The sequence below is a fragment of the Rhinichthys klamathensis genome, unplaced genomic scaffold (genome assembly GCF_029890125.1).
Source record: "Rhinichthys klamathensis goyatoka isolate OS25496 unplaced genomic scaffold, OSU_Roscu_1.1 h1tg000060l_1, whole genome shotgun sequence".
Taxonomy (NCBI): Eukaryota; Metazoa; Chordata; class Actinopteri; order Cypriniformes; family Leuciscidae; genus Rhinichthys; species Rhinichthys klamathensis.
Genome location: NW_026606605.1, coordinates 2,232,690 through 2,257,371, shown reverse-complemented (window position 1 = coordinate 2,257,371; position 24,682 = coordinate 2,232,690). Strand labels below are relative to the sequence as shown.

At 37.7% G+C, this 24,682-nt stretch overlaps 1 protein-coding gene across 10 annotated transcripts in view; it reads right to left on the bottom strand.

Annotated features, from left to right (window-relative positions):
• The window catches only part of trioa (trio Rho guanine nucleotide exchange factor a), a 134,269-nt gene that overhangs the window by 16,007 nt on the left and 93,580 nt on the right, over window positions 1-24,682 (bottom strand). For 7 of the 10 annotated variants that reach the window (XM_056249624.1, XM_056249626.1, XM_056249625.1 and 4 more), the window contains 27 exons: window positions 23,877-24,051; window positions 23,176-23,371; window positions 22,720-22,886; window positions 22,455-22,574; window positions 20,672-20,863; window positions 20,366-20,515; window positions 19,198-19,312; window positions 17,344-17,459; window positions 11,864-11,986; window positions 11,594-11,788; window positions 10,472-10,587; window positions 10,302-10,368; window positions 10,010-10,119; window positions 9,846-9,915; window positions 9,672-9,761; window positions 9,491-9,583; window positions 9,300-9,411; window positions 9,031-9,221; window positions 8,855-8,956; window positions 7,481-7,510; window positions 7,211-7,362; window positions 6,960-7,059; window positions 5,386-5,629; window positions 5,002-5,297; window positions 4,041-4,211; window positions 777-872; window positions 145-293 (listed from right to left, as the gene is read on the bottom strand). In XM_056249624.1, coding sequence (XP_056105599.1) covers window positions 145-293; window positions 777-872; window positions 4,041-4,211; window positions 5,002-5,297; window positions 5,386-5,629; window positions 6,960-7,059; window positions 7,211-7,362; window positions 7,481-7,510; window positions 8,855-8,956; window positions 9,031-9,221; window positions 9,300-9,411; window positions 9,491-9,583; window positions 9,672-9,761; window positions 9,846-9,915; window positions 10,010-10,119; window positions 10,302-10,368; window positions 10,472-10,587; window positions 11,594-11,788; window positions 11,864-11,986; window positions 17,344-17,459; window positions 19,198-19,312; window positions 20,366-20,515; window positions 20,672-20,863; window positions 22,455-22,574; window positions 22,720-22,886; window positions 23,176-23,371; window positions 23,877-24,051 — 3,738 coding nt within the window. The remainder of the gene's footprint in view (window positions 1-144; window positions 294-776; window positions 873-4,040; window positions 4,212-5,001; window positions 5,298-5,385; window positions 5,630-6,959; window positions 7,060-7,210; window positions 7,363-7,480; window positions 7,511-8,854; window positions 8,957-9,030; window positions 9,222-9,299; window positions 9,412-9,490; window positions 9,584-9,671; window positions 9,762-9,845; window positions 9,916-10,009; window positions 10,120-10,301; window positions 10,369-10,471; window positions 10,588-11,593; window positions 11,789-11,863; window positions 11,987-17,343; window positions 17,460-19,197; window positions 19,313-20,365; window positions 20,516-20,671; window positions 20,864-22,454; window positions 22,575-22,719; window positions 22,887-23,175; window positions 23,372-23,876; window positions 24,052-24,682) is intronic. The other 3 variants (XM_056249632.1, XM_056249627.1, XM_056249631.1) reach the window with 1 other exon arrangement.

Genomic DNA, 24,682 nt, shown 5'->3' with positions numbered 1-24,682 from the left:
TTTTTTTTAAAAGTAACTATAATCTGATTACAACGTTTTTTGACGTAACTGTAACGAATTACAGTTTCTGGATTTGTGTATCCTGATTACATAACGCCGTTACATGTATTCCGTTACTCCCCAACCCTGAGCATGATGACGTACTGGCGTCTCTTGAGGAAGCCGGTCTTGCGTTCCTCTATCTCATCGATCGGAGAGGAGGAGGAGAGCAGGGAGTTATCTGATGGATTGAAAGAGGGGCTGCTGCTGTCCCCTTGCTCCACAGACAAAGAGCTGGGCCGGTCCTCCAGAGCCTGTGTGGACATGAGACCCTCAGATCACACCAGACAAATAATACGATGGGTAAGCTACTTGAAATATTATGTGTGTTTTTTTTAGTAACGTTCTTCTATAATGCTTGGTTATTAATAAGTGTAATATTTAACAATAATAGTAATAACAAGGTGGTATTATTTTATATTATATATTTTTAGTAAAATTCTTGTATAATGCTTGGTTATTAATAAGTGTAATATTTAACAATAGTAGTAATAACAAGGTGGTATTATTTTATATTATATATTTTTAGTAAAATTCTTGTATAATACTTGGTTAATAATAAGTCTAATATTTAACAATAATAGTAATAACACTGTCGTATTATATTATTATATTATATTAATTTGTGTTTTCTATTCAACAATAATAGCAATAACAACACTGTGGCATTATTTTATCATATCATATCATATCATATCATATCATATCATATCATATCATATCTGTGCACTTCTTACCATCTTGCTTTTGACCAGCTCCTCAATGGCACTGACTAGCTCTGCAGCGCTGGGAGTCTCAGAACTGGAGGGTCGGACGGAGAGACGGGAAGAAGTCTGCAGAGATAAAGAGAGTGAAAGAGGGAAAAAAGCCAAACTAAATGACACAAAGGAAATACGAGCCATATGGAGCTAAACTGTAATCAGGATTCATTCAGGCTCTAGTTTATTGTCTTTGCCCTCAAAGACATTTAATGCAATTTGTATTTTATCATAGCAGTTAAAATAGCTTCACTGCATTATGTTGAATGCATCAGTAACTAATGGTAATAACATTATTATTATGTGTCTGGCATCACACCATTGTAAACATACAAAATCTGCACTCTCAAACAGTCTCTGGTGCAGTTTATCAGTTTTGAAAAGTCGAAAATAATAGAGATATTTTGATTTCAACCAAAACCAATTATTCATCAAAAAGGCCCCATATAATCAAAATGGCTTTTATTCCATGTGATGTGTGATAGCTCTATATGCATTGATAAAAATACACTTTTAGAAGATATACACATTTAAAATGTACAGTCCTAGTCTTGCAGCCAAACAGACCAAAATAGGACATGTGTCAACAGAGGAAAGAAACCTGCTGCATTTCATGGGGTCTTAAAAAACAAAACAAACAAAAAAAAAGACTTCAGGTTGACAATAGCTTGATGCTCGACACCTGAGACTGGCGGAGGGTTTCTTTACTTTAGGTTCGGAAACTGGCAATCAAAAACATTCATCAAATAGAAATAGAGGGAAATCCAGCAGAAAGTCTCACCCTTGCTGTGCCTTCCAGACTTTCCAATTTGTGTCTGGGTGTGGCCTCAGGTCTGCTTAGCTTTTACAGGCCAATCAGACAGCAGAGTGGATAATGAGGGGATAAGCACAGAGGGGAGGGGGGAGGGGTGTGAATGGGCGGAGTTTGGAGGGTTGGTAAGAGGGGTAAAGAGTGAGAGTGGGCTCTGAGATTCAGAGTCATTGTATAAGGCACACGACCCTCTTTCTACCTAATCACAGCTCCCTGATGTTGACGCGTTTGAGGAACCCAATCCAATCAAAAACCAGCGCGTTAGGAGGACAATCAATTCAAGATGGGGCTAAATCATAAATCGTATATAAAACAACAATGTAAAATAAGTAGAAAACTAGAAGAGAAAAAAATGAAAAAGGATGAGTAAGGGCATTTTGTGGTTCTAAGTTTAAATCAGACAGATTTAAACAACAGAAAGAGGAAGTCTTGTCTAGATGAAAGTGCAATCAAACCAAAATGAGGAATCTGCTTCTAAAAGAACACTACTTCAAAAGTGAAAGTTCTCAGGAAGTGGTCGGCTTCTAAATCTCTACCAAAAAAACCAAGAACGAAAAAAGGCAGCAAATAAAAGTAGAAAGAAAGGGGGTCTCGGGTCTTTTCATAAGCCGGGGGTTATGGGAAAAGAAAGCAATGAGAAATGAAGTGAAAGGAGGGAGGCCAGAAAGGGAGGAGTCAGATGGAGAGGTATGGGAACTGAGATAAAACAAAGACAGGACACAAATCAACGTAATGCTATGGTAAACAATACAGCCCAAACAAAACAAAAGAGAAAAACAAATTAGTGTCACAAGCTGTTCTTGAGCAGCGATGAGACCAGCTAAACTCAGCATTTCATCCTATTGTGGCCGTTTTACAAGAGACTACATTCTACTCGAGGAAAAATCTGCCTCTCCATCTCTCTAGGACCCCTTTCAAAGCTGGCATTAACATGCATTTCGGATTCGGAGTGTGTATAGACCAGTGGTTCTCAACATAATATTTGCTTTCTCCCAAGAAATTGGGAGTGTTGACATGTTAAACTAATTAACCCCAATTCATTTTGTGATTCAAGAAGTCTCAAGAACTACAAGTTCTAGAACTACAAGGTTATTGAGGGAAAATAAAAAGAATGATGATTTTATGTTTTTTTACATTTTAATTTAGAGTTAGATCATTTTAATATATGAATAATAAATTACTAATTTAAATCTCTTTCACACATGTAGAACGTTTGTTTTGTTCTGAAACAGGGATTGAAATTGTTACAATGTTGCAGTTTCTTCTTAGCTCGGTTCATTTTAACAAGGCAACATTTCTAAATGGACCAAAATTTGTTAATACGAGTTACGTTCGAGTAAACTCTCATTGCTCAAGAGCGCACGGTTTATGTTACGGGATTCCGTTCGTAGCGATCATCCGTCAGGATGGATGGAGAGACCAGGCTTTATTTGTAGCTGTTATTATATTACCTCATCATTTAGAGCAGGAATCAAGGCTTCGTCAGTACTTTAATGAGCCTTGGACAGTTCTGAAATGTGTTAATCTGACCAAATTTCAATTAGGCATTTCACTCATTTCACTCTGTCTTTGCAGGTTAACTCACGATTCATTATGAGCAAAACTAACACTGCTGTGTTCATGCAACGGACGTCATTACCCATACAGCTTAGTTTGTTGGTCCATTGAATCGGATTGGTCTTTCTCACCAATTGCTGTGATCATATATGTCTAAACAAACCAAACTAAGGAAGAAAACGCACCAGGTTCCAAAAGAAACGAACCAGGTATGAAAGTTTGCTGAGGTCCCCTAATTAAGAACCACTGGTCTAGATATTAAAGACATATTGCATTTACACCATTCCAATCCATCATGTGATTTGACAGATCTGGCTGCAAAATTGCAAACGGATAGTTAAAAATGCATTTCTGGATTTCCTTCGATTATTAACCCCTCAGTAATGTTACTAGGGGTTAAAAGGGAAAAGGGGGGGAAAGTGCACTCTTGGGCAAAGAAATTAGAAAAACAAGAGTAATCCAATAAAATAATTTGATAAGTAATCAGAAATTGTTGATTAATGGTGAAGAAACACATTCCACCCTTATTAAATATGATAAGAATCCATCCAAGATTATTCAAACGGCTTGCATGTTAATGCCAAGTGTCATGGGGCCAAGATGACAAGATTCTTTATGATCAGAAAAACAGTTTTACAGTGCTTGCATTGTAGTCACAGTTACACAAGCTAAAACTGGAAAAGTGAAAGTCAGGACTGCATATCCCAGGAGGAGATACAAGCGCTGGCACACAGAAGTTTGAAAGTGTTTGAGGATCTCTAATGAGGTTTAAAGGCTGGCAGTGAAAAAAGTAAAAGATAAAATAAAATTTGTCCAAACTAGCGCACCAACCCTCCTCCTCAGTCCCCCGCTCTGCCTCATCATGAGCGGCTCACCTTGTCATCCTGTGCGTCGGGCTGGAGGAGGCTGTGCTGTTGGATGGCCATGGGTGGAGGAAGAGGCACAGCATCAGCTCCTTCCTCTCCCTCTTCCTCTCCACAGCTCTGCATACCTGATGATGAGGATTTAGAGAGGGTGCCGCTGCTCAGACCCTCGTTACGCACCCTCTGTGGAGGATCAGGGGCAAAATCATGCATTAGGTTACATGAACAAAATATTATCCATACTCTTCAAAGCTGACTTTCTTACTAAACTGAAACAAGCAAAAACACATGTGGTAAAAAAAGTACCTACTGAAAATGACTGCGTTTACATGCACCCTCATAATGCGATTATATCCATTTCGATTTGGGCAACATTGCAATTAAACTTTACCTCATTTACACAATACTTTTGTCATTTTATTTGTTTATTTATTTATTTAAATATTGCTATTTAGGTTTAATTTATTTTTATTTCAGTTTTAGTTTTTATTTATTTCTTGTTAATAATTTTAGTGCTTCAGTTTAATATTTCTCTTCTTTTTTTTAACTAATATCTATATTTTTTTTCAGCTTTATTTCAATTAACACAAATGTTTTTAAAGTTACCATGAATTCAAAGTGGACAATTCCTATTTTTTTTAATGGAATATTAAAGTTTTGATTATAAAGTATTTACAAGTGCACATCATTATTTTGATGAAAGCGCAGCGACTTCTCTTCTCTGATGACGTTTACTGGCATGAGGGCGGGGCAACCTGTCACCCACATGAGATCGACCAATAGCAAACCACAACCATCCAATCAATTCCCCATTGACAAAATCAAGTCCCGCCCAACATTCTTCCCTGTCGAGAAGCCATTTTACTCAGATATACGTCACAATAGGGAAGAAAAGTTACCGATAATAACCCTGGTACACATGTAAATGTAGTCAGTCTATGCATAGCAAAACAAAAACAGGAAGTGCACCAACCTCCTCCAGAGTCTCATCCTGTGGCGTGGCAGCGCTGTCGTCCGAGTCTTTCTGCGAGCCTGGGTCAGCGTTCTTTCTGACGTCACGGCTCTTCTTGTGTTTGTGTGCCAGCTTCTTCACGTGGCCGTCGGCTTTACCACTGCTGAGTCTTCTCACAGGGCTGGTCAGCCATTTCCTTAATGTGTTGCCAGGGCGTTTGGGCCCAGGGGAACTCTGGGAGCCCATCACATGACCTGGTTGCAGGGTGGCAGAAGAGCCTGGCAAGATGGCATCGTTACTGCACACAGAGAGCGCGTCTGGAAAAACACACAAAAAGATGCTCATGATTTTTATCTGAAACAGGCTTGGGATGATTTTTGGCAAGTGTTTCAGAAATGTGCCCACCTTTGTGGTTAAAGATGCCCTCCATCTCCATGCTGCTGCGGGAGTGGGCGATACAGAGCATGGCACAGGGCACCAGGCCCTCCAGGGCAGGGGAACGGTCCGTGGTCCTCACCAAACACCAGTCCGGCTTATCGTGGAGCCTCTCTAGTACCTCCACTGTCTGTCCTCTCCGCACCGTCAGTTCATTACTGTTACCGGCCATGAAGTCATGGATGACCACTGTCAGCTCACAACCACCTGATAACTAAAGAAAGAAAGAAGACGTGTTTTTAGTCAGTGTTTGTCTTTGGACGAAAATGCCCTTCAAATATTGTCAATATGTTTCCATATCATATTCATTCATTTATTTTAGTCCATTTTACTATGCCTGGAATGGTATAAAAAAGCATATAAAAAAAATATAAAAATATTTTTTCCAACCATTCAGAAAAAACATAAGACATTAATGTAGGAAAGAAACCATCAGCATGAACAAAATATATCATGAGAAAACTGCCCTGAAATAATATCACCATAATATCAAATAATATCATATATAATAAGTATAATAAAGCATTAATTGCTGTGTTTTGAATTAATGACTTGACTTAATTACTTATAGTGCATTGTTAGAGCAAAAGCACATTTGCAACGAGTTACACATTCTTACTCAATTTAAAGTTCATGGGTGCATTTGCTTTGTGTGTTGTCTGTGAAGATGTATTACATTTCTTGACGACAAAAAAAACACAAAAAACTTTTGTCAAAAACGATTCAGTTTTGTTATTGTCAACTAAAATAAAGATTTTCAGTAATTGGAATACGTAATAAAAAACTTGAATGAAAATTAAAATTGTTGCCTTGGCAGCTAACTGAGATACAAGTTTAAGTACTAAAATGACTTAAACTGAAAATAATAATAAAGTTAAATATTAAAATATTGTTTAAAAATGACAAAACAAAATTGAAATGATAAGTGAAAAATATAAAAATAAAAGCAAATTCAAAATAGATTCAAAATAAATCACGATTCTGGATAAATTGAGAATCAATTTTTTTCTTGTTTCAAGTAGAGCTCACGAATCTCCCACGATTCTGACCAGACAACTAAACAAAATAACATGTAATTCAATAATTAATGAATAATTCATGTTGAATTATTTTTTTTTTTAAAAACAGGCTGGACGAATCAATGTTTTTGGACTTCATGACAAATACATTTTTTTAACAGTCACTTAACGGTAACGAAAAATGTAATTGATATAATCGTTATTTGAAGAGCCAAGTTACTTTCAAAAAGCGTTGCTCTATTTTGATCGCTTCCGTAGACATCAGTGTTTATATCCGAACAATAAACTTTTATCCTAGTCCTTCAGTGATAATATGAATATTTGTAACACAGAAATAATGACACTGTGTTACACAATGACGAATCATTGTCATTTAGGAATGAAATCGTGATATTTTAACGATAATCATGCAGCTCTAATATAAAATATTAATAAATACTATAATAGATTATAAATAATACACTGCAAACATTTCTGTAATTGACGAGATCAACTTGTTTTCATAGGCAGGATGTGTATCCTGACCTTGTCACTGTCCAGTGTGTTCTGTGAGGTCCTGGAGGCCAGAGAGATGGTGTCTGGCTGACTGCTGCCGTCACCCTGACTGTCCAGATCCTCTCCATCCCTGCACACATAAACACACACAGGAAATTAACTCCTAGTCTAGGACTACAAGTCCTTACATTTCAGAAAGAACAAATCCAGCAAGAGTAAAATGAAGCTGAGGGGTAAAATAAAAACGAATTTACAAGTAAGAATAGAGAAGTTTCACTGGCCTGGGGGTGTATCTGCGCCCCTTGTGTTTGGATGTGGAGGCTTTGGGGATGTGGATGGGCTCCTTCAACGCCCCCTTCAGGTGCACAGTGCGCTCCTGTATCACTTCACGGATGTGCTTTATCCAGTCCTGCTTGTTCTCAATACCGGACGCCTGTGTTTATATGTGCAGAGAAAGAAAACAGAGAAATACACAGTGTTGAGTAAGAGTCCACACTTCTTTTCTGTTCTATGGTGAACATAGGGTGGGTTAACTGTGTGGCCGTACTCACCATGGATCCATGTTTGCATCCCTGACTTAGCTTCATTTGAAATATAGAAATATACAAGGTTTTACTGGCTTTATAAAGTATCATATATCATACTACATGAGACAGAGGCCAGAAAGACAGGGACAACATTAATAAACATGTTTTGTGATAATTTAGAGCAAATTTTGCCAACGTGTTGTGATGAATGGTTTATGCATTAGTCATTGGCATTTGAACTTTATCAATATCTAGTTAGTAGCCTATATCATTAAGTGATTAATAACTATAATTTAAAACTACTTTTAAAACAAAAAAGTATATACTACTATGTGTGTGTGTATACACAGTATAGCTGAGAATTTTTCTTTGGCTCATAAGACATACAGTAAACCACATATAAGCTGACAGTAAATAACACATTTCATTGAAGAAAGTTTTAAACTAGCTTTACAGTTTGAAAGCAGCATGCAGGAAATGAACAGCTACTGTGAGACAGAAGCCATTTGCAATGCACACGCGTCACTAGCAGTAGAGAGAGACTATTCTTGTTTTTTGTTTCCTTGCACTTTTTTAACATGCAGTGAGAACCAGAGAAGCGAGAGTGTTCCTCTATAATCAGTGTCAAGGATTGATACAGATTCACTTTTGTTTTCGCTAGCACTCTCTCAGCCTGAGATCTTCTATTTTAATAAAGTAATGTTAAACAACAATAACATCCTCTGTGGCATGCTGTCCATTACTACAGAAAATAATAGACATTCTTCCCTCAGTTTGTACAAGCAAGTAAAAAAAGAAGAAGAAAAAAGCAGTTTCAATTTTTAATTAGGGCTGTCAAATGATTAATCACGATTAATCACCTCCAAAATAAATTTTTTTTTTACATAATATATGTGGGTGCATTGTGTATAATTATTTTATATATATAAATACACACACATGCTTGTATATATTTAAGAAATATTTTCATGTATATACTGTATATAGATTTATATATAATTTATATTATATATAAATATAAATATTTTATATATAAATTATATTTTTTTCTTAAATATACATGCATGTGTGTGTATTTATATATATACAAAATAATTACACACAGTGCACCCACATATATTATGTAAAAAAAACTTTTATTTTGGATGTGATTAATCGTGATTAATCATTTGACAGCCCTATTTTTAATGCATTTTTGTCAACCGTTTATTAGCTTGCTTTTACAAACTGGGACAGTAAATTATTTTCGTGGAAAGAGTCTTCACACTGAACATATGGATTTCACAAATATTTTTACTTATTAAAGTGCAAAGGGGACGAGCTACACAGATATGCGACATAGAAAGTCAGAGCAAAACACCGCCATGCTTTTCAACAGAGCAAGAGAGAGAGAGTCACCTTGAGAACAATCTTGTTGTCTGAAGTTGGGGTGCGTCCAATCCAGAGGGCAAATTTACATGGATCTCCTTCTACGTGCTCAGTAACGCCCAGCTCAGAGGTCTGCAGTCACAACAAAGCATTTAAAACAACCAGATCTCCTGCATAAAAAGCTTTAACCTTGCTGTGAAACTTACAAAAAGCTTGCTCTTGTAGATGTACTTGCTCCTGCCATTGGAGTCTTTAACCTCCTTGCTGAAGATCAGTGACATCTCGAAGAGGAACAGGTGACGTTCCCGTCCCTTACGGATCAGGGTCTTGGGATCCCACACCTGGAACGCCTCCTGCAGGATCAGTTCTCCCTGGGACTCGATGTTCTCGTCAAAGCCTAAAGACATTCAGTGTAATAAGAATCCGTTGCATCCGCCTCACTTGTGTGTTCGCGTGTCTATGTGTGTCCGCTGACCTTCCAGCATGCTCAAGTGCATGGCATCGTTGGCTCTCTTGGGAACACTTAGCATGACCTCCAGACCATCCTTGATTTCTCCTTTGCCTTCCTCGCAACACGTCAGGAGCTCCTACAAACACTTGAATTACCACTGAGCTTTCGATCAAACCAGTCAGTGAGTTTTCGGGACGAATCCCAGATGTTTTTACCTTTAGGAGCAGCTGGTACTTGGTTATTCTCTGAACAGGTTTGATGAGGTATGATGAGATAGAGTTGGCCAGACGATGCCTCTGTTGAATTTCCTGTAACAGGAACATCAATACACTTTCACAATTGGCATTCAAAATGGCCACTGGCAGGAAGACATGATGAATGTTCAAAATTTCTCACATCAAAGTATCCTCCAGCATGCTCAAGAATAAGCTGAGTGGAGTCGGGTTTGTTCTTGCAGTAGTTCACGTACATCTGGAACTTATCAGCCTGCAGAAAGTAAAGACATGCATTTTAATGATCTGAAAGAAGCAGGTACAATATTAGTATTCAAACACAATTAACTCTATTCACCCAGGTCACAAAACAGTGGCCCACATCTTCAGGAAGCTGCTCGTACTTCTCCAGCTCTTTGAGGAATATACTGGTGACAAATAGAGACAGAAAGAGGAGCGATACACATGAGTCACTTATGGAGGATCGATTCAGGCTTAAAGCGTTTGCGTTAGTGAACTCACTTGTGATGGAACTCGTAGAGGTCCTGCATGTTACCAAAAATGATGTGCTCTTTGTTGACAATCCCTGGTGGGATCTCCTCCACGCCACTGGTCATCTCCCAAAGATATGTCTGGATGAATAAAGATTCAAATTGATAGATTTATTTAAATCATAGTCTGAAGTAAGTGATGAATCATTTGTCTAATGTTTTGCTTTAAAAATTTACATATTTCAGGACAATAGATCCAAGTCGCACCCTTGAATAACGCTTTTTTTAAACAAAAACGACCTAATATATACTAAAATACTCACGTCCATACACTCTCGCAAGTCTCGCACATATGTTTTTTCTGTCTGGATCAGCTCAGCCATGATGAAGCTATAAAAATGGAAAACAAACCAGAAAATGTAGATCTCTCTTCATCTAAACTCCAAGAATTCTTTAAACATTTCAGTGACCATTCACAGAAAATAAGACATACTCCTTCCTGCGGGCGGACTTGCGCTTCTCTTCATTAAGCTCGTGGGCAGCATCTCTGAGTTTGACCTCTGACCCTGGAGCACTAGCTGGGATGATGTCCAACTGCAGGTCTTTACTCTGGAAACGAAAAACAACTTGGTTTAGTCCCACATATTTCTGACTCCATATTTATTGCAGGACTATTCTGACTGATTATATTTACATGCACAATAATATTCTGATATTAACTGGAACAAGGCCATATTCTGATTGTGTGAGTGTCATGTAAACACGCTAACCCCCTCCCATAATATGATCAAGTAAATAATCTGGTTTCTAGAAATCCGACTACAACAGATGCCACATGACAGTAGTAATCCGAACTTTGGCTCATAAACACCTTATTCTGAATATCCACTGTAACAGGATATTCCTGTATATCTGTCCAAACAAAGTTATTTCTTGGTGATATTAGATACAGGCAGTGGTAAAAGGTTGTGTTATTAACAGTGTTGTTATAAACTAAAAGTACTAAAAGTACTAAAATTGCTAAAACTGAAATAAATATAAATTAAAGCTAAATAAAATAGCAAAAAAAAACTGAACATATAACTGAAAATATAAATATATAAATATAAAAATAAATGCTTACTATAATAGTTTGCAACACATTTTGTTTTTGTTTCATTGTTATGGACATGAATGAGAATCGTTTAGAACCGATTACACTATTGTGTACAATTAATTACTGTACTAAAAATTAAATGGTGTGATAAATGGCACATCCAGAAGAGATTATCAGGAAAAAATGTTTTAAATGTATTATGAATAAGCTGATTACATACAGGAATATTCCAATAGCTGTGAATCTTGTAAAACTATTATTTGAAAAGTCTGAAACATAATATGTACCTTATGAAGACTTTATATTTTGTGAGCAATATTGATGCTTAATGAATCTTATAAATAGTGATTGTATCTTACATAATCTGCTAACAGCCCTACTTCTCAATAGAGAAATATAGGCCATTTGATGATTGGCCAAAACAAACTATTTGTCCAGATAATGGCTCTAAACCATTTGTGCACTCATGAGAATGTGGTAGGATGGAATATAACACATTATGAGAAGAAAACAACATACTGCTTTGTTCGAGTCTGAAGAGATGCCGAGGGCTTTCTCGAGAGAAGTGCGATACTTGTCCATACGAAGGGAGAAGTCTCGATAGCGTTTGTCCACGGCCGTGACCCATTTCTTAATCTCAGCGGCGTGGGAGTGGCCCTTATCGCAGAACCCATCCGCTAACTGTATCAGCAGCTTCACCCGCTCTTTGGTTTGCTGAGGACACAGGGACAGAATCAGCTTTAGGGAACTGCAGTGTTAAAGCTTGTCATCGCTGTGGTGCTGTTGTACCTTGGCTGTGATGTGGAAGTCCTCGTGCTCCTTCAGAAGCTCCTGTGTGTGGTGGATGCTGGAGCCCGTGGAAGTGTGTGTGGACAGATAGAACTCACCGGTGTCGTGGATCCACTCTAGAGCCTGGACAATGAAAAAAAAAAAAAAAACACGATGATTAAAGTGTCATGAAACCACCCTGTTTTAGCACTGCTCATTCACACCTCAGGCCCTGTTTACACCTAGCTTGGCTCCGCCCTCCTACGTACTTCCGCTCAATTTTCATTTTCCTTCAGTACTACGTCTGAGATTGTGCTGTATTCTTTGGTTTTCTCCGGTCAATTTTTTACCGGTCCAATCAGCGAACAGAGGGAGTGGCTGAGAACGATGACGTTGATGCGCTAGTTTGAGTGGTTTGAGTCGTCATACGTCACGATCAAACGTCAGCGATTGGTTATGGCAGATCCAATAGTTTTAGGGTGTATTCACACCTGCCTTGTTTGGTTCGATTGAATCGAACTCTAGTTCGTTTCCCCCTTGGTGCGGACCTTTTGGGCAGCTGTGAATACAACAATCGAACTCGGGTGCGGACCAAACAACCGAACCGAGACCCAGCTGAAGAGGTGGTCTCGGTACGCTTCCAAACGAACTCTGGTACGGTTCGTTTACGGTGTGAACATGAACCGACCCAATTGCAAGAAAGCACTGCGCCTTTGAGTTAACAGGCTTCCGTAGTCGGAGATTTTGGCATAATGGTTTGTGTTATTGTTGTTCAAGTGCGAAAGAGAATTCCATTCTGGCGCGCTGTCTGGCCACGCGATACTGTTGCGCGTCTTTCTGCCCGTCGTGTGTGTGCATCATTGGAATGGAATGAATGAATGAGTGTGTGCATCAGGACATTCACATACAGAGCGTTCTCTTTAGTCTAATCGCGCATAGAAGCAAAAAAAGCTTTTGCAGTTCATATAATGTAACGATAGTTACAATACAAGGATGATGCTGCGTTAAACTGGACAAACTTAATCGCAAGCGTTAACATTGACAGCACTTGTTAGCAGTATATACAATAAGAATCTCATTATTTGAATGTGTGAACATAGCCACTCTCTATGAATGAAAACTTTATACCTTATCCGTCTTCTGCGCAGTTTCTTCATATTGCGTTTGTACAGAATAACACAAAATTAGTAAAATAACAAATATTGCAGTACGAAATATCTCCATGCTGAGCTTTTTTTGCACTTCCTGATTTCCCTACTTGAGAATCCTTGTCCAATGAATGGACGACCTTAGCACACGTGTGGTTTTGTTTACTAATTTTGGTTCACTTGCAAAAAGAGCAGTGTGAAAGCGAACCGTACCAAAAAATAAAAAAATAAAAAAAATTTGGTCCGGACCAAAGCAAGTGAACTATCGGACTTTCCTGGTGTGAATACACCCTTAAACTTCAACAGAGTACCCGGCTACAAGGAAGTTAACGCTTGTCAATGGAGCGAGGCCAGACTCTCATGAAACATGTACAAATGAAATGTACGAGAGTCTGGTGGGACCAGGCTAGCTTACACCTGCTATTAAGATGCGTTTTGGTCGCTTGATGCAAAGTGGACTGGACAAAGCTAAATACAGGTGTAAACAGGGTTTACTAGAAAGTTGTGAGCTTGTCCACTTTCGACCATTTTCAGACGAAGTGGAAAACGCATTTGACCGGATTGCTTTTGTAGTGTAAACGCTCATGTGGTCGAATGTCGTCTTCAGGCACGTTTATTTGTAAATTGCGTGAGCTTATTTCGTCCATTAGATCAAAAGATCTGAAAGAAACCACATTTGCCTGTCCATAGAGCCTCCCCTCGAAGAAATCAGGACAGAAGTGTTTAAAAAGTGGACAAAAGAGACGGATTTAAACATCAGGTGTAATGGGAATGTGTCTCCCTCGTCTACATGTGATCCGATCCACCAAAACGCATCTTAATATCAGGTGTAAACAGGCCTCAGATTTGAAAAAGACTCATGAAATGGGTGTGCAAAGCTGTGGATAACTGGGAGTGTAGAAGGCGGGAAGAGGGGAGATAACAACCACTAAAACACAGACCTACAACACACTCATTACACAGATAAATTCATATTTAAATGTAAGCGGGGGAAAACAATCAAACAGCAGAGTTAGGGGAACCTTGATGCATTTTAAAAATGTAACCCTATGACAACAAACTCACAAAAATCTTATTATTAGAGACTACTAACAACTATCATGAACAAATCAAATGTGTTCTGATAAATTAGTAGAGATATAAAAAAAATCAGCATTATAACTTTTCAAAACTATTAGTCTATATGAAAAATGAGGAAGAAAAGGTCTAATAATATTTCCGTTACGTTTACGAGCACTACAATTTGTGAACAAATGACACACATTAGTTTAGCACACAAAGAATAAAGGCATAGTTACTTTTTTGTCCATTCTTCTTTGAATTTTCGGTCTACATCATTGTCTTCTGTGTATCAGAATAATTCAACGTGTCATCGCGTTCATGATCACGCCGTACCAGTGTCCTTATTTGAACATATTTATTTCATTTAAAGAAGACATGATGAAATATGTACGCATACACGCTGCTGGTTCATGTTTGGAGCAGGAGAGTATGTGAAATAGGTCCAGAAAAACTTGAAACACACTTGATCCGAATTAAATCCGATGCCACAGAGGGGGCTCCATTGACAGTTAACACTCCATTAACACTTTGAAGCCCCAAAAAAGGTAGGAAAAACATTGTTAAAATAGTCCATGTGACTACAGTGGTTCGACATTAATTTTATAAAGCGATGAGAATAGTGTTTGTGCGACAAAACCCCCCGAAATATCGACTTTATTCAGTCATTTCTTCTCTTCTGTATCAGTCTCCGACGCACGTTCATGAGACCACCACGTGTGTGTGTGTGTGTGTGTGTGTGTGTGTGGTGATGACACAGGAGAGATGCACCGATTGATCGGCTGGTGACCGAAATCGGCCGGTTTTCACGTGATCGGCCATGATCGGCGACCGGCCGGTCAGTCTGACATAATCCGATTTTATGCCGGTCAAATGCACTCTGGCACCGCATGATTAACATCGCGCAACATCAGCATCACACGTGCACACGAAACGCGCACATGTAGGAAACCTCGTGAATTACGGCCGTTTCACACCGCAAGCGGGAGCAGCGGGTTTTATTTTTGTTTGGCGTGCATGTTAATCAATGAGTGCATTCACACCGGGAGCCGGAGAAGCGCGTGAGCGTCGCGTGAGCAACAGTGAAGCGCGGGTTTCAGCGCCGATCGAGTCCATTTTTGCTGCGCTCAATTTAAGTGAATGCTCACTTTTGATGGACAAAATAAATATGATTTCATCCAAAAAGTGCCCAAAATGCACAGAATTTGCATGTCTGTTGTGTTTTAACAAGAACTGAAGTAGGCTAGGCTATGTCAGAAAGAAAATGAAGAGACAAAAATATTTATAGAAAATGTACCCATTTAAACTTGTTTTTATTATTTCCCAATCGTTTCCCTGCACATGCTCCACTTGTCCTGTTTAGCTTGGCTGGACATGTGTCAGATGAGAGAAGAACTGTGTGAGAAATATAACTTGCCATTGATGTACAAGTGATTGCAATAGGCCTGTGTGTGTGTGTGTGTGTGTGTGTGTGTGAGAGAGAAATATCTTAATACTGCAAGGCAATATTTATTTTATTTTTATTTGTAATTTATATATTATTTTATTGTCATTACCTGTTTTCATACAGAAGTTTAGTTTGCTAAATATCAAATTGTTTTAGTTGGATATTGGATGTGAAAAGGAAATGCTTCTTCCATAACACTGCACTTTAGATGTGTGTGAATTTCCCACACCAGGAGTAATTTCTATAGTTCTATTTTATAGCGATTATCTGTTAAAAAAAAATGTTCTATTCTATTAAAAAGATAGAAAATAAATATTTGTGTGTGCTGTAAAGTGGTTTGAAAAAATGTAATCGGAATCGGCTAAAATCGGTATCGGCAGGTCAAACTCGAGGAAAAATCGGAATCGGGATCGGCCTAGAAAATTGGAATCGGTGCATCTCTACACAGGATCTACCTTTTTGTGGCTTCAAAGTGTTAATTAAATATGGAGCCCCCTATGAACCATCAGATTTCATCAAAAATATCTTAATATATGAACGGAGGTCTTACGGGTTTGGGACGACATTACAATTTACGATAACTTGAATTGATTTTTACTTGAACTACTAGAATTCATTTTTAAATGAAATTAATTCCTGTGATCAAAGCTGGATTTTCAGCATCATTACTCCAGTCTTCAGTGTCACATGATCCTTCAGAAATCATTCTAATATGATGATTTGCTGCTCAAGAAACATTTCTGATTATTATCAACGTTGAAAACAGTTGTGCTGCTTCGTATTATTGTAATACATTTTTTTTAAGGATTCTTTGATGAATAGAAAGAACAGTATTTATTTGAAATAGAACTTTTCTTGTATCATTATACAAATCTTATTGTTAATTTTGATACACTTAATCTATCCTAGCTGAATAAAAGCATTAATTTCTTTTTTACAAAAAAAATCTGTCTGACCCCAAACTTTTGAACAGTAGTGTAAAATATGTGCATGATTATTAACTATTTTAATAAACAGGCCATTCCCATATATTTATTGTTCATGTGATTATCCAAGCAAACTCTTTGGCTCTATTGTAGAAACTTACAAACCAAACACGCAAACTAAAAAATTAATAAATCTAAATTGTTTCGTTTTTCAAACAAAAGTAACAAAACCAAAACATACCAAAAAGGGCAAAAAAAAAAGAAAAAAGAAAAACACTTGTGCTGCTTTTTATGTTTTTAAGGTTGTCCAGTTTCCCTGTGCAGTTTCAATGCAATGAATTTCAATGTTTGATTTTCATTTCCTTTATGCCCTGGTACTTGTATATGCATGTATAATCAGGTCCTAAAGCAAAACTAGTTGAGAACCACTGTTTAAAATCACAGCATTCACATGACTAAACCAGCAGTGGCCAGTTGCATCTTTTTTTTCTTTATGCAAGACTGTCTTAAGATCTAGTCTGAGCAACTAGCAGTTAACCAGGGTGTAATAACTTGCATCTTATTTTTCAGATTCAAATTAGAATTTGTTTTTGGAAACTACTTTAAAACGTTATGACCAGTCTTAAAGAAAATAAATAAATAGATGACTAACTTGTAAGAATAGTCTAAGCAGTTTATGCAACCAGCCACAGGAATCAACTGAATATGTTCATGCTATGGCACATGAAGACATGCACATTCAAACACACACACATACAAACAGAAGATGAAAAAGGTCAATAATTAATGTCTCCGTGCATCTTAAATAGAGGCATGATACTGAGTCAGTCTGCCAGTCTCAGGCTTGGGCCAAGAAAAGAGGAATAATCAGACTGATCAGACATGAAAAGGAACAGATGGAGAAAGAGAGAGACATCAAACCTGTTTGGCACTGCGTTCAAACACCACATACTGCTGACACTGGTCCAGCCTCCTCTTCCTCATGGTCCAGAAGTGAAGGACCCGATTCTCCCTTTGCAGCAACTCGTTCAGGATATCTACAAAATCACACATGAACACTCTTAACCATGATGCACCACACCAGCCCAGATCTCGAACCACTAGGCCGGGTACGTCCCTGAAGTCGTGCTAAACCTTAGAGCTGCATGATTCTGGAGAAATTGAGAATCACGATTTTTTTGTTTAAAATTAAAAAAATTAAAAATAAATCACATATAGACATCGGTTTGAATGAATGATTCAATGATGCGATACTTGTCTCATACTTTACTTGTGTCATTACTGGATGAATCAGCGTTTTTGAACAAATCTCTTCAATGAATGATTCAATGACAAATATATATTTTTTTACCATATATACAAGCATGGATATTAATATCATTATTTTAACATTAATACAATACAATGTATTTAATCATAAATTGAATGGGTAATTCTACTGCTTGAATTGCACTCATGGTAGGAAAAGAATAACAGTGTAGTATAATATAGTAACAATAATAACATAGTAATATAATATGGATAGAATCCATGCATATTTAATCAAAACATATTTTTTTACATAAATGTAACAATTTTTATTATTTTTAATTATAAAACTATACATTAAGTGTGTAATTCAAGCTTAAGTTGCTCTGATGGTAGGAAAATCCATTATTAATATTATTATTATTTATGACTAAATTGCTTATTATTTGATAAAATATTTACATAATTATACTTGATTTAGGACATCTATAAATTAATTGATTTTCACATCAATAATTTGACTGAATTAATGCTAAATTGACAGCACTAAAGATAAAATCTGTGTGTGTGTGTGTGTGTGTGTGTGGCATGAAGGTAAAGGGACGTTCCCCAGTGGCGTAACGCTGTCACCATTCTGCAGTAAGTTGCCATCTCTGTGCGGCGAAGGCCTGACCCATTTACGCTTTTCTTATCTGAGTCATTGTAAGCACACTCAGAGCAAAAGAGGGCTGCATTCACAATGCACACACTCTAAACTGGGCTAAACTGGGCTAAACTGGGCCAAAGTGGGCCAGATGCTGAAACTCAGTGAGGGTGTAGCGCACAGGTCGGCCACTAGATGGCGGAACAGAGCTATTTCAGAATGTATACACAATGTACAATCAACAAGCACTGTAGCTAAACCCCTATGGGGAAGACAGACTGTGTTTTGTCATGTCCCCAGACAGGCAGCAGAGGGAAGACTGGTAAATAAGAGGAGAACATGCAGAGAGCAGCATCTGTAGCCCTGTGGTTTGAAATGCTACAGAGACCATGTGTTTATTATATGTCTCTCTGGAATACTTGATTCTGATTGGTCAGATGTGGTATTCTACAGTCACATTTTTTTTGCATATGTCCACATAACTGTGTAACTGTTTAACTGTCCACTAAACTGAAATAAGCTAATTTACACAAATCAATATTTCCAGTCCATTTATGAATACATTCGGTACATAGCTGTGAATACAAGTAGGATAAATGTACAGTCTGACTGTATATTATCCTGGTAACACTTTCTTTTGTTGACATTCAAGCCATTAAGAAAGCAACATTAATCTTAGCTAATGTTATTCTTGACATTTAAGAATACATTTTTAAGATCAAAAGTTGTATCTGTTAGCATTAGTTAATGCACTGAACTAACATGAACATGAACTAATGGTTACAAATGACAGACTGTTATAAAATGCTACTTTTATCCTTAATGTGACATTTCTGAGTCATTATCCGGAGCGTTTTGACGTAAAGCTGTGGGCAATGACTCACTTTTGACCTGCTGCTCTGGAGCTTTGACGTGACTCAGCATCCCCGGCATGCTGACACTGTTTCTGTGCATGTACTTCAGGAACACATCGGCGTTCCGCCTGGCCAAGGTGCACGCCTGAAACACAGAGCGCAACACCGAAATTACCCAAACACAGCCGATCTGCAGGGGTTTCAAAATCAAATGGAAGATTTTTTAAGGACAGCACAAAGAAAAAGAATATCGAGCTGGGGTAATGTAGGTCAGTGTTTATGATAACATCCTAAACCATAAAATGACTGTAAAAACAATGATTTAACCAACTTTACTGTTCAAATAATAAATAATAAAGTTCTATAAAATTATAAACCTCACATTTCAGCCTTTTAACCATTTTCTAAGAAAAGGGATAAATAAATAAATAAATATATATCTATACACAGTGTGTGTATATATATATATATATATATATATATATATTAGGGCTGTCAAATGATTAATCGTGATTAATCACATCCAAAATAAAAGTTTTTTTTACATAATATATGTGGGTGCATTGTGTCAAATTATTTTATATATATAAATACACACACATGCTTGTATATATTTAAGAAATATTTTCATGTATATATACTGTATATAGATTTATATATCATTTATATTATATATAAATATAAATATTTTATATATAAATTATATTTTTTTCTTAAATATACATGCATGTGTGTGTATTTATATATACAAAATAATTATACACAGTGCACCCACATATATTATGTAAAAAAAAACTTTTATTTTGCCCTAATATATATATATATATATATATATATATATATATTACATAATTCTACTTTTTTCTGTAAACAAAGCAGAACTGCGCTTGTAAACACTACTTTGTTAGGCATTATACGGAGGTAAAATGAAAAGAAAAAGGCATCGAAACTTTCCTCGCTGAAGGGCGTCAGTTTGCAGGTATGATATAAACATCATAAAGTAAACATTGTCATAATTCAACAGTAGATCAAAACAATCACATGGCATAAATGTTGTAAATTGTAAATGATTGCAAACTGCTAGGAAAGCGCAAGCCTGTAGAAAGAGCAACAGCGCATTCAAACTAAATTGAAGACATTTTAAGGACCTGCGGGGACCCTGTGGAGCAGACATGTGTCCTCTGGGTTTGGATGTTACCTTGAGGAAGGCCTCTTTCTGCTCCAGGTGCTTGCTGATCATGGGGCTGACGTGGTCGGTTTCACAGTTGGGCCCGAGTTTGTCGGCTCCTCCGCACCAGTCCTCCTCACGCTTGTACTCCTGCTCCAGACTCTCCAAAACACTACATACCTACAGCACAGACAGGAAGATGAGCCTTCAACTGCCTGTTAAACTCACTACAATATGAATTATAAAAAGTCTTAAATGTTGATTGGTCAAGAAACAGCCAAACAAAATGCACACTAGTATTTGTGACGCGTCAGTCAGCCAAAACCTTCCACTGACCTGTTCGGAGGTCTTGTAAAAGGCCACGGAGGCGTTGACCAGCTTGAGCCGGTCTTCCATCTTGAGCATGAGCTGCTGCCAGTGGGACGCCACGTTCTCTGCGCAGTCGCGGATCATGTCCATGTCATAGTGATTGGCCTGTAGAAGGGCCTCGGCTTTCTGCTGGACCTGTAGGGCGCTCTGATGGGTTTTCTGTGGAGAGGAGGAGAAAACATGTCAGATGAGACACAAAAACAAGGACTAATAGACTAATAAACAGAATAGATAGGCAGGAGTAAGACGACTTATACTGTGGATGCTAAGACACAACTGATAGTTTATTATTCGTCCACAAAGTGCGTTTTTTAGACGAGTTCAGTTCAGAATTGGAGTCTGATGGTTGGAGGAAATGAGATGGGCAGCCGTTGTGGCTTCAGGTTCCCAATAGCAATACAGTGACAGCGGATCTGATGTTATCCTGGTTCTTCATTAAAGGAGGGGAAGTAGAGAGCAGAAGCACATGAGGATCAGGTCATGTCTGGATCATCTATGAGCTCGAGATGCAGATAAACGGCCAAATGAAGCATCAATAAATATGTTTAGCCATTAGGAGGATTTGTATTGCTGTGTGCATTTGTTTCTTCTACACTTTCAAGTTCAAGGGGTTGATTTTACCATGCATTAATTTTTCAAATACCTTTTATATACACTAGCTAGCTTTTTTTTTTTTTTGTAAAAACCGGTAAAAATATTATTACTATTTAAAATAACTTTTTTTCTATGTAAGTATATTTTAGAATGTTCTAATGATGGCAAAGCTGAATTTTCAGCATCATTACTCCAGTCTTCATTGTCACATGATCCTTCAGAAATCCTTCTAATATGTTGATTAGCCGTGTAAGAAACATTTATTACTATTATCAATGTTGTGTTGCTTAATATTTTTGTGGAAATCATTCTTTGATGAAAATAAAGTTCAAAAGAATAGCATTTTGGAACATTATAAATGTGTTTCCTGTCCCTTTTGATCACTATAATGTGTCTTTGTTGCACAACAGCATTTCTTTAAAAAAGAAAAAAATTATAATTCTTACTGACCCCAAACTTTTGAACGGTAGTGTATAGATTTTGTTTTACCATTGTTCCAGAGCCAAACTTTCAATTTTAAACTCTAAAAAAGTATTTTAAAAGTTATAAAAATGTTTACAACTATAATACATTCAAACAAAGAATGAACATCTGTTCCTCATGTGTGGTGTACAGTAACATACAGTATTATATTATAATATTTTGTTCAAATGTTACTTAAAATATCACAGAATCTCTTTATCATGCATCAATTTCCAAACACGGCGTGATTTATAAAAATTATTCAAAAAGTGTGAAAATATAATTTAACTGTATTCAGGACACATAAATGCTAGGTATGAAGTTAGCGTTAGCAAGACAGTCAGCTGTTTAATTCCAGAAATGTATGAAATATTATTTGGACCACAGAATGCTGTTAAACATAATACATAAATTGACTTGTGGTGGATTCACCACAAGTTGCCCATTTTTAGTATACAAAATAAAAAGTAATAGTGTGAAAAGTGTGTGAGTTTATGTTTGTGGTTAAAAAAAAGCCCATAGTTGAAGGGCAAGTTAGCACTAATGAATGTTGACAATATTTATGGTTTGATCTATTATATTTATGGTGAAGGCCTATAATAAGAATAAGGCAGGGAAATGGTAAAACATGAGCAAAATAAGAGGTGGGGGGAAAAAAGGAAAAGGTTTGAAGCAAAATATAAGGAGCACTGACCTCGATTGCATGCTGGAACTGCTCATGCTCTCTCTGCAGCTGCTCGGCTTCTTGAAGAGAACTGGCCGTAATCAGACCTGCATTCAGCATTGATTCACCATTACGGATCCAACCCAGAACCTGCAACATTAACACAGACAAATCGACACATCAGTGCAGTGTAATATAGCACTTTCAAAAACAGTAGGCGGTATTAAGTACACACTGAGCGGTGTGCAGTAAGTAGTACACAAGTATTCCACTCTGAAAATAGCCTGTGCATTACCTGTTTGACCTCTGCCTGTAGGTGGCGCAGTTGCACACACTGCTCCAGGTGTCTGCGGTGCTGCTCCGCCGCCACATCCAGCTCTTGTTGTTTCTCATGTAGAAACTCCAGTAGATCCTGAACGCGGGTGGCCATGTCCACATCACGGTCACACAGCAACTCCACACCTGGAAAACAAGAAGAAAAGCCACATTCTTAGCTCTCGTTTTATTCCATAACAAACATCATGACGCCGCTAGACTGAAAACTCTTGTTTTGGGACAGTTCTTTGATAAATAGAAAGTTCAAAAGAACAGCATTCATATGAAATAGATTTTTTACAATGTCTTTACTGTCACTTTTGATTAATGTAATGCATCCTTGCTGAAATAACGTATTCATTTCTTTCAAAAGTTCACCAGAAGTGCATATAGCTATAATAAAATATGCTATTTTCTAACATCCCGTTGGCCTCACCGGACGCCTGCACCTCGTTGACGTACTGCAGCAGCTCCTGGCCCTGGTGGATCACATGGAAGGCCAGGTTGTTCATGGTCAGGGCTTTATCCGCGTGGTGCTGCAGTCTCTGTTCGGCCAGCGTCAGGTCTTCTGTGTCGAAGTCATTCATCTGCTGCGACAGCTCCTCATTCCATGAGTCTAGATCGGAGATAATCTGGAAAAAAACCTACAGCATGAGCGCAGTCTGAGAGTCTCAGACACCATTACTAGTGAGATCACCCAGAGTGATCTGTCCTGCCTTGCTCTTATATGTAAAGGCCAATGTCTTCCTTTATAAACTCTCTGTGCAAACAGGAGAGAGAGAGAGTAATCACTTTTGGGTGCAGATCATCCTTGAAAATTGCTGCTTATTAATTGTTAGCAAATCATATTAGACATCAGGGAGCCACTAACTATGTGCTGATGGGAATATTGCCCTAGTTTAAGGAATAGTTCACTCAAAATGAGGATTCTGTCATTAGTTACTCTCCCTCATGTCGTTCCAAACTTGACTTTTCTTCCGTGGAAAACAAAAAGTTCTGGCTGCTACTTCCCAAATAATAAATGAGGATTCAAAGTTTGGAACAATGACAGAAATTTAATTTCTCAGTGAATTATCCCTTTAATTAAAACACATACGGTCCCCAACAAACACTTGATCAAGTATACAGCGAACTCACGTCAATGGCGTCCCTCTCAAAGATCCTGAGCTGGAGGAAAAGCTCCAGTTTGATCTTCCTCTCCTGGAAGAGCTCTTCCATCTGAGCCTGAGCCTCATCCAGCTGCTGGAGGACGCTCTCGATGTGGTTGATGGAGCTGTTGTGAGGGGTCTTGTTGCTGGAGATGGCCGAGTCTCTGCAGGAAGACAGCGCGAGAGCCGTTACAGCACAGGTATGTGTGTTCTAGTGTGTGCGCAAGTGATACAGGAAGAAACATTTACTTTTTACAATAATGTCTTTTGGGGAAAATCAAAGCTGTGATAAAAATGGAATTATTCATTCGTTTGGAATTCTCAAGCCCATGTCTGATGGAATTTGAGGAATTTTAGCTCTGTTTTCTCTATTTGTACCTTGTTTACACAAACACAATGCTTTTATTTGGACTTCCCGACTGTTATCTGCTTCATTGATTGAGTGACTGGGGTCAAAACAGGGAACCTTGGGAATCAGTAAGGATCAGAAATGACTTGCTGTGTAGTGAGTAGGTCAGCTGTTAGAGCAGATACATCATGAGTTTAATTCTGATTCATGAATCTGTTTGACTGATTCGTTGAAAAGATGTTTTCACACATTAAAGGGAAAGTTCACCCAAAAATGAGAATTCTGTCATCCTTTACTCACCCTCAAGTGTTCCAAACCTGAATGAGTATTATAACACAGAAGATATTTGGAAGAATGTTGGTAATCAAACAGTTGACGGTAGTATTTTTTAACCATACTATGGAAGTCAATGGCTACCGTCAGCTGTTTGATTACCAACATTCTTC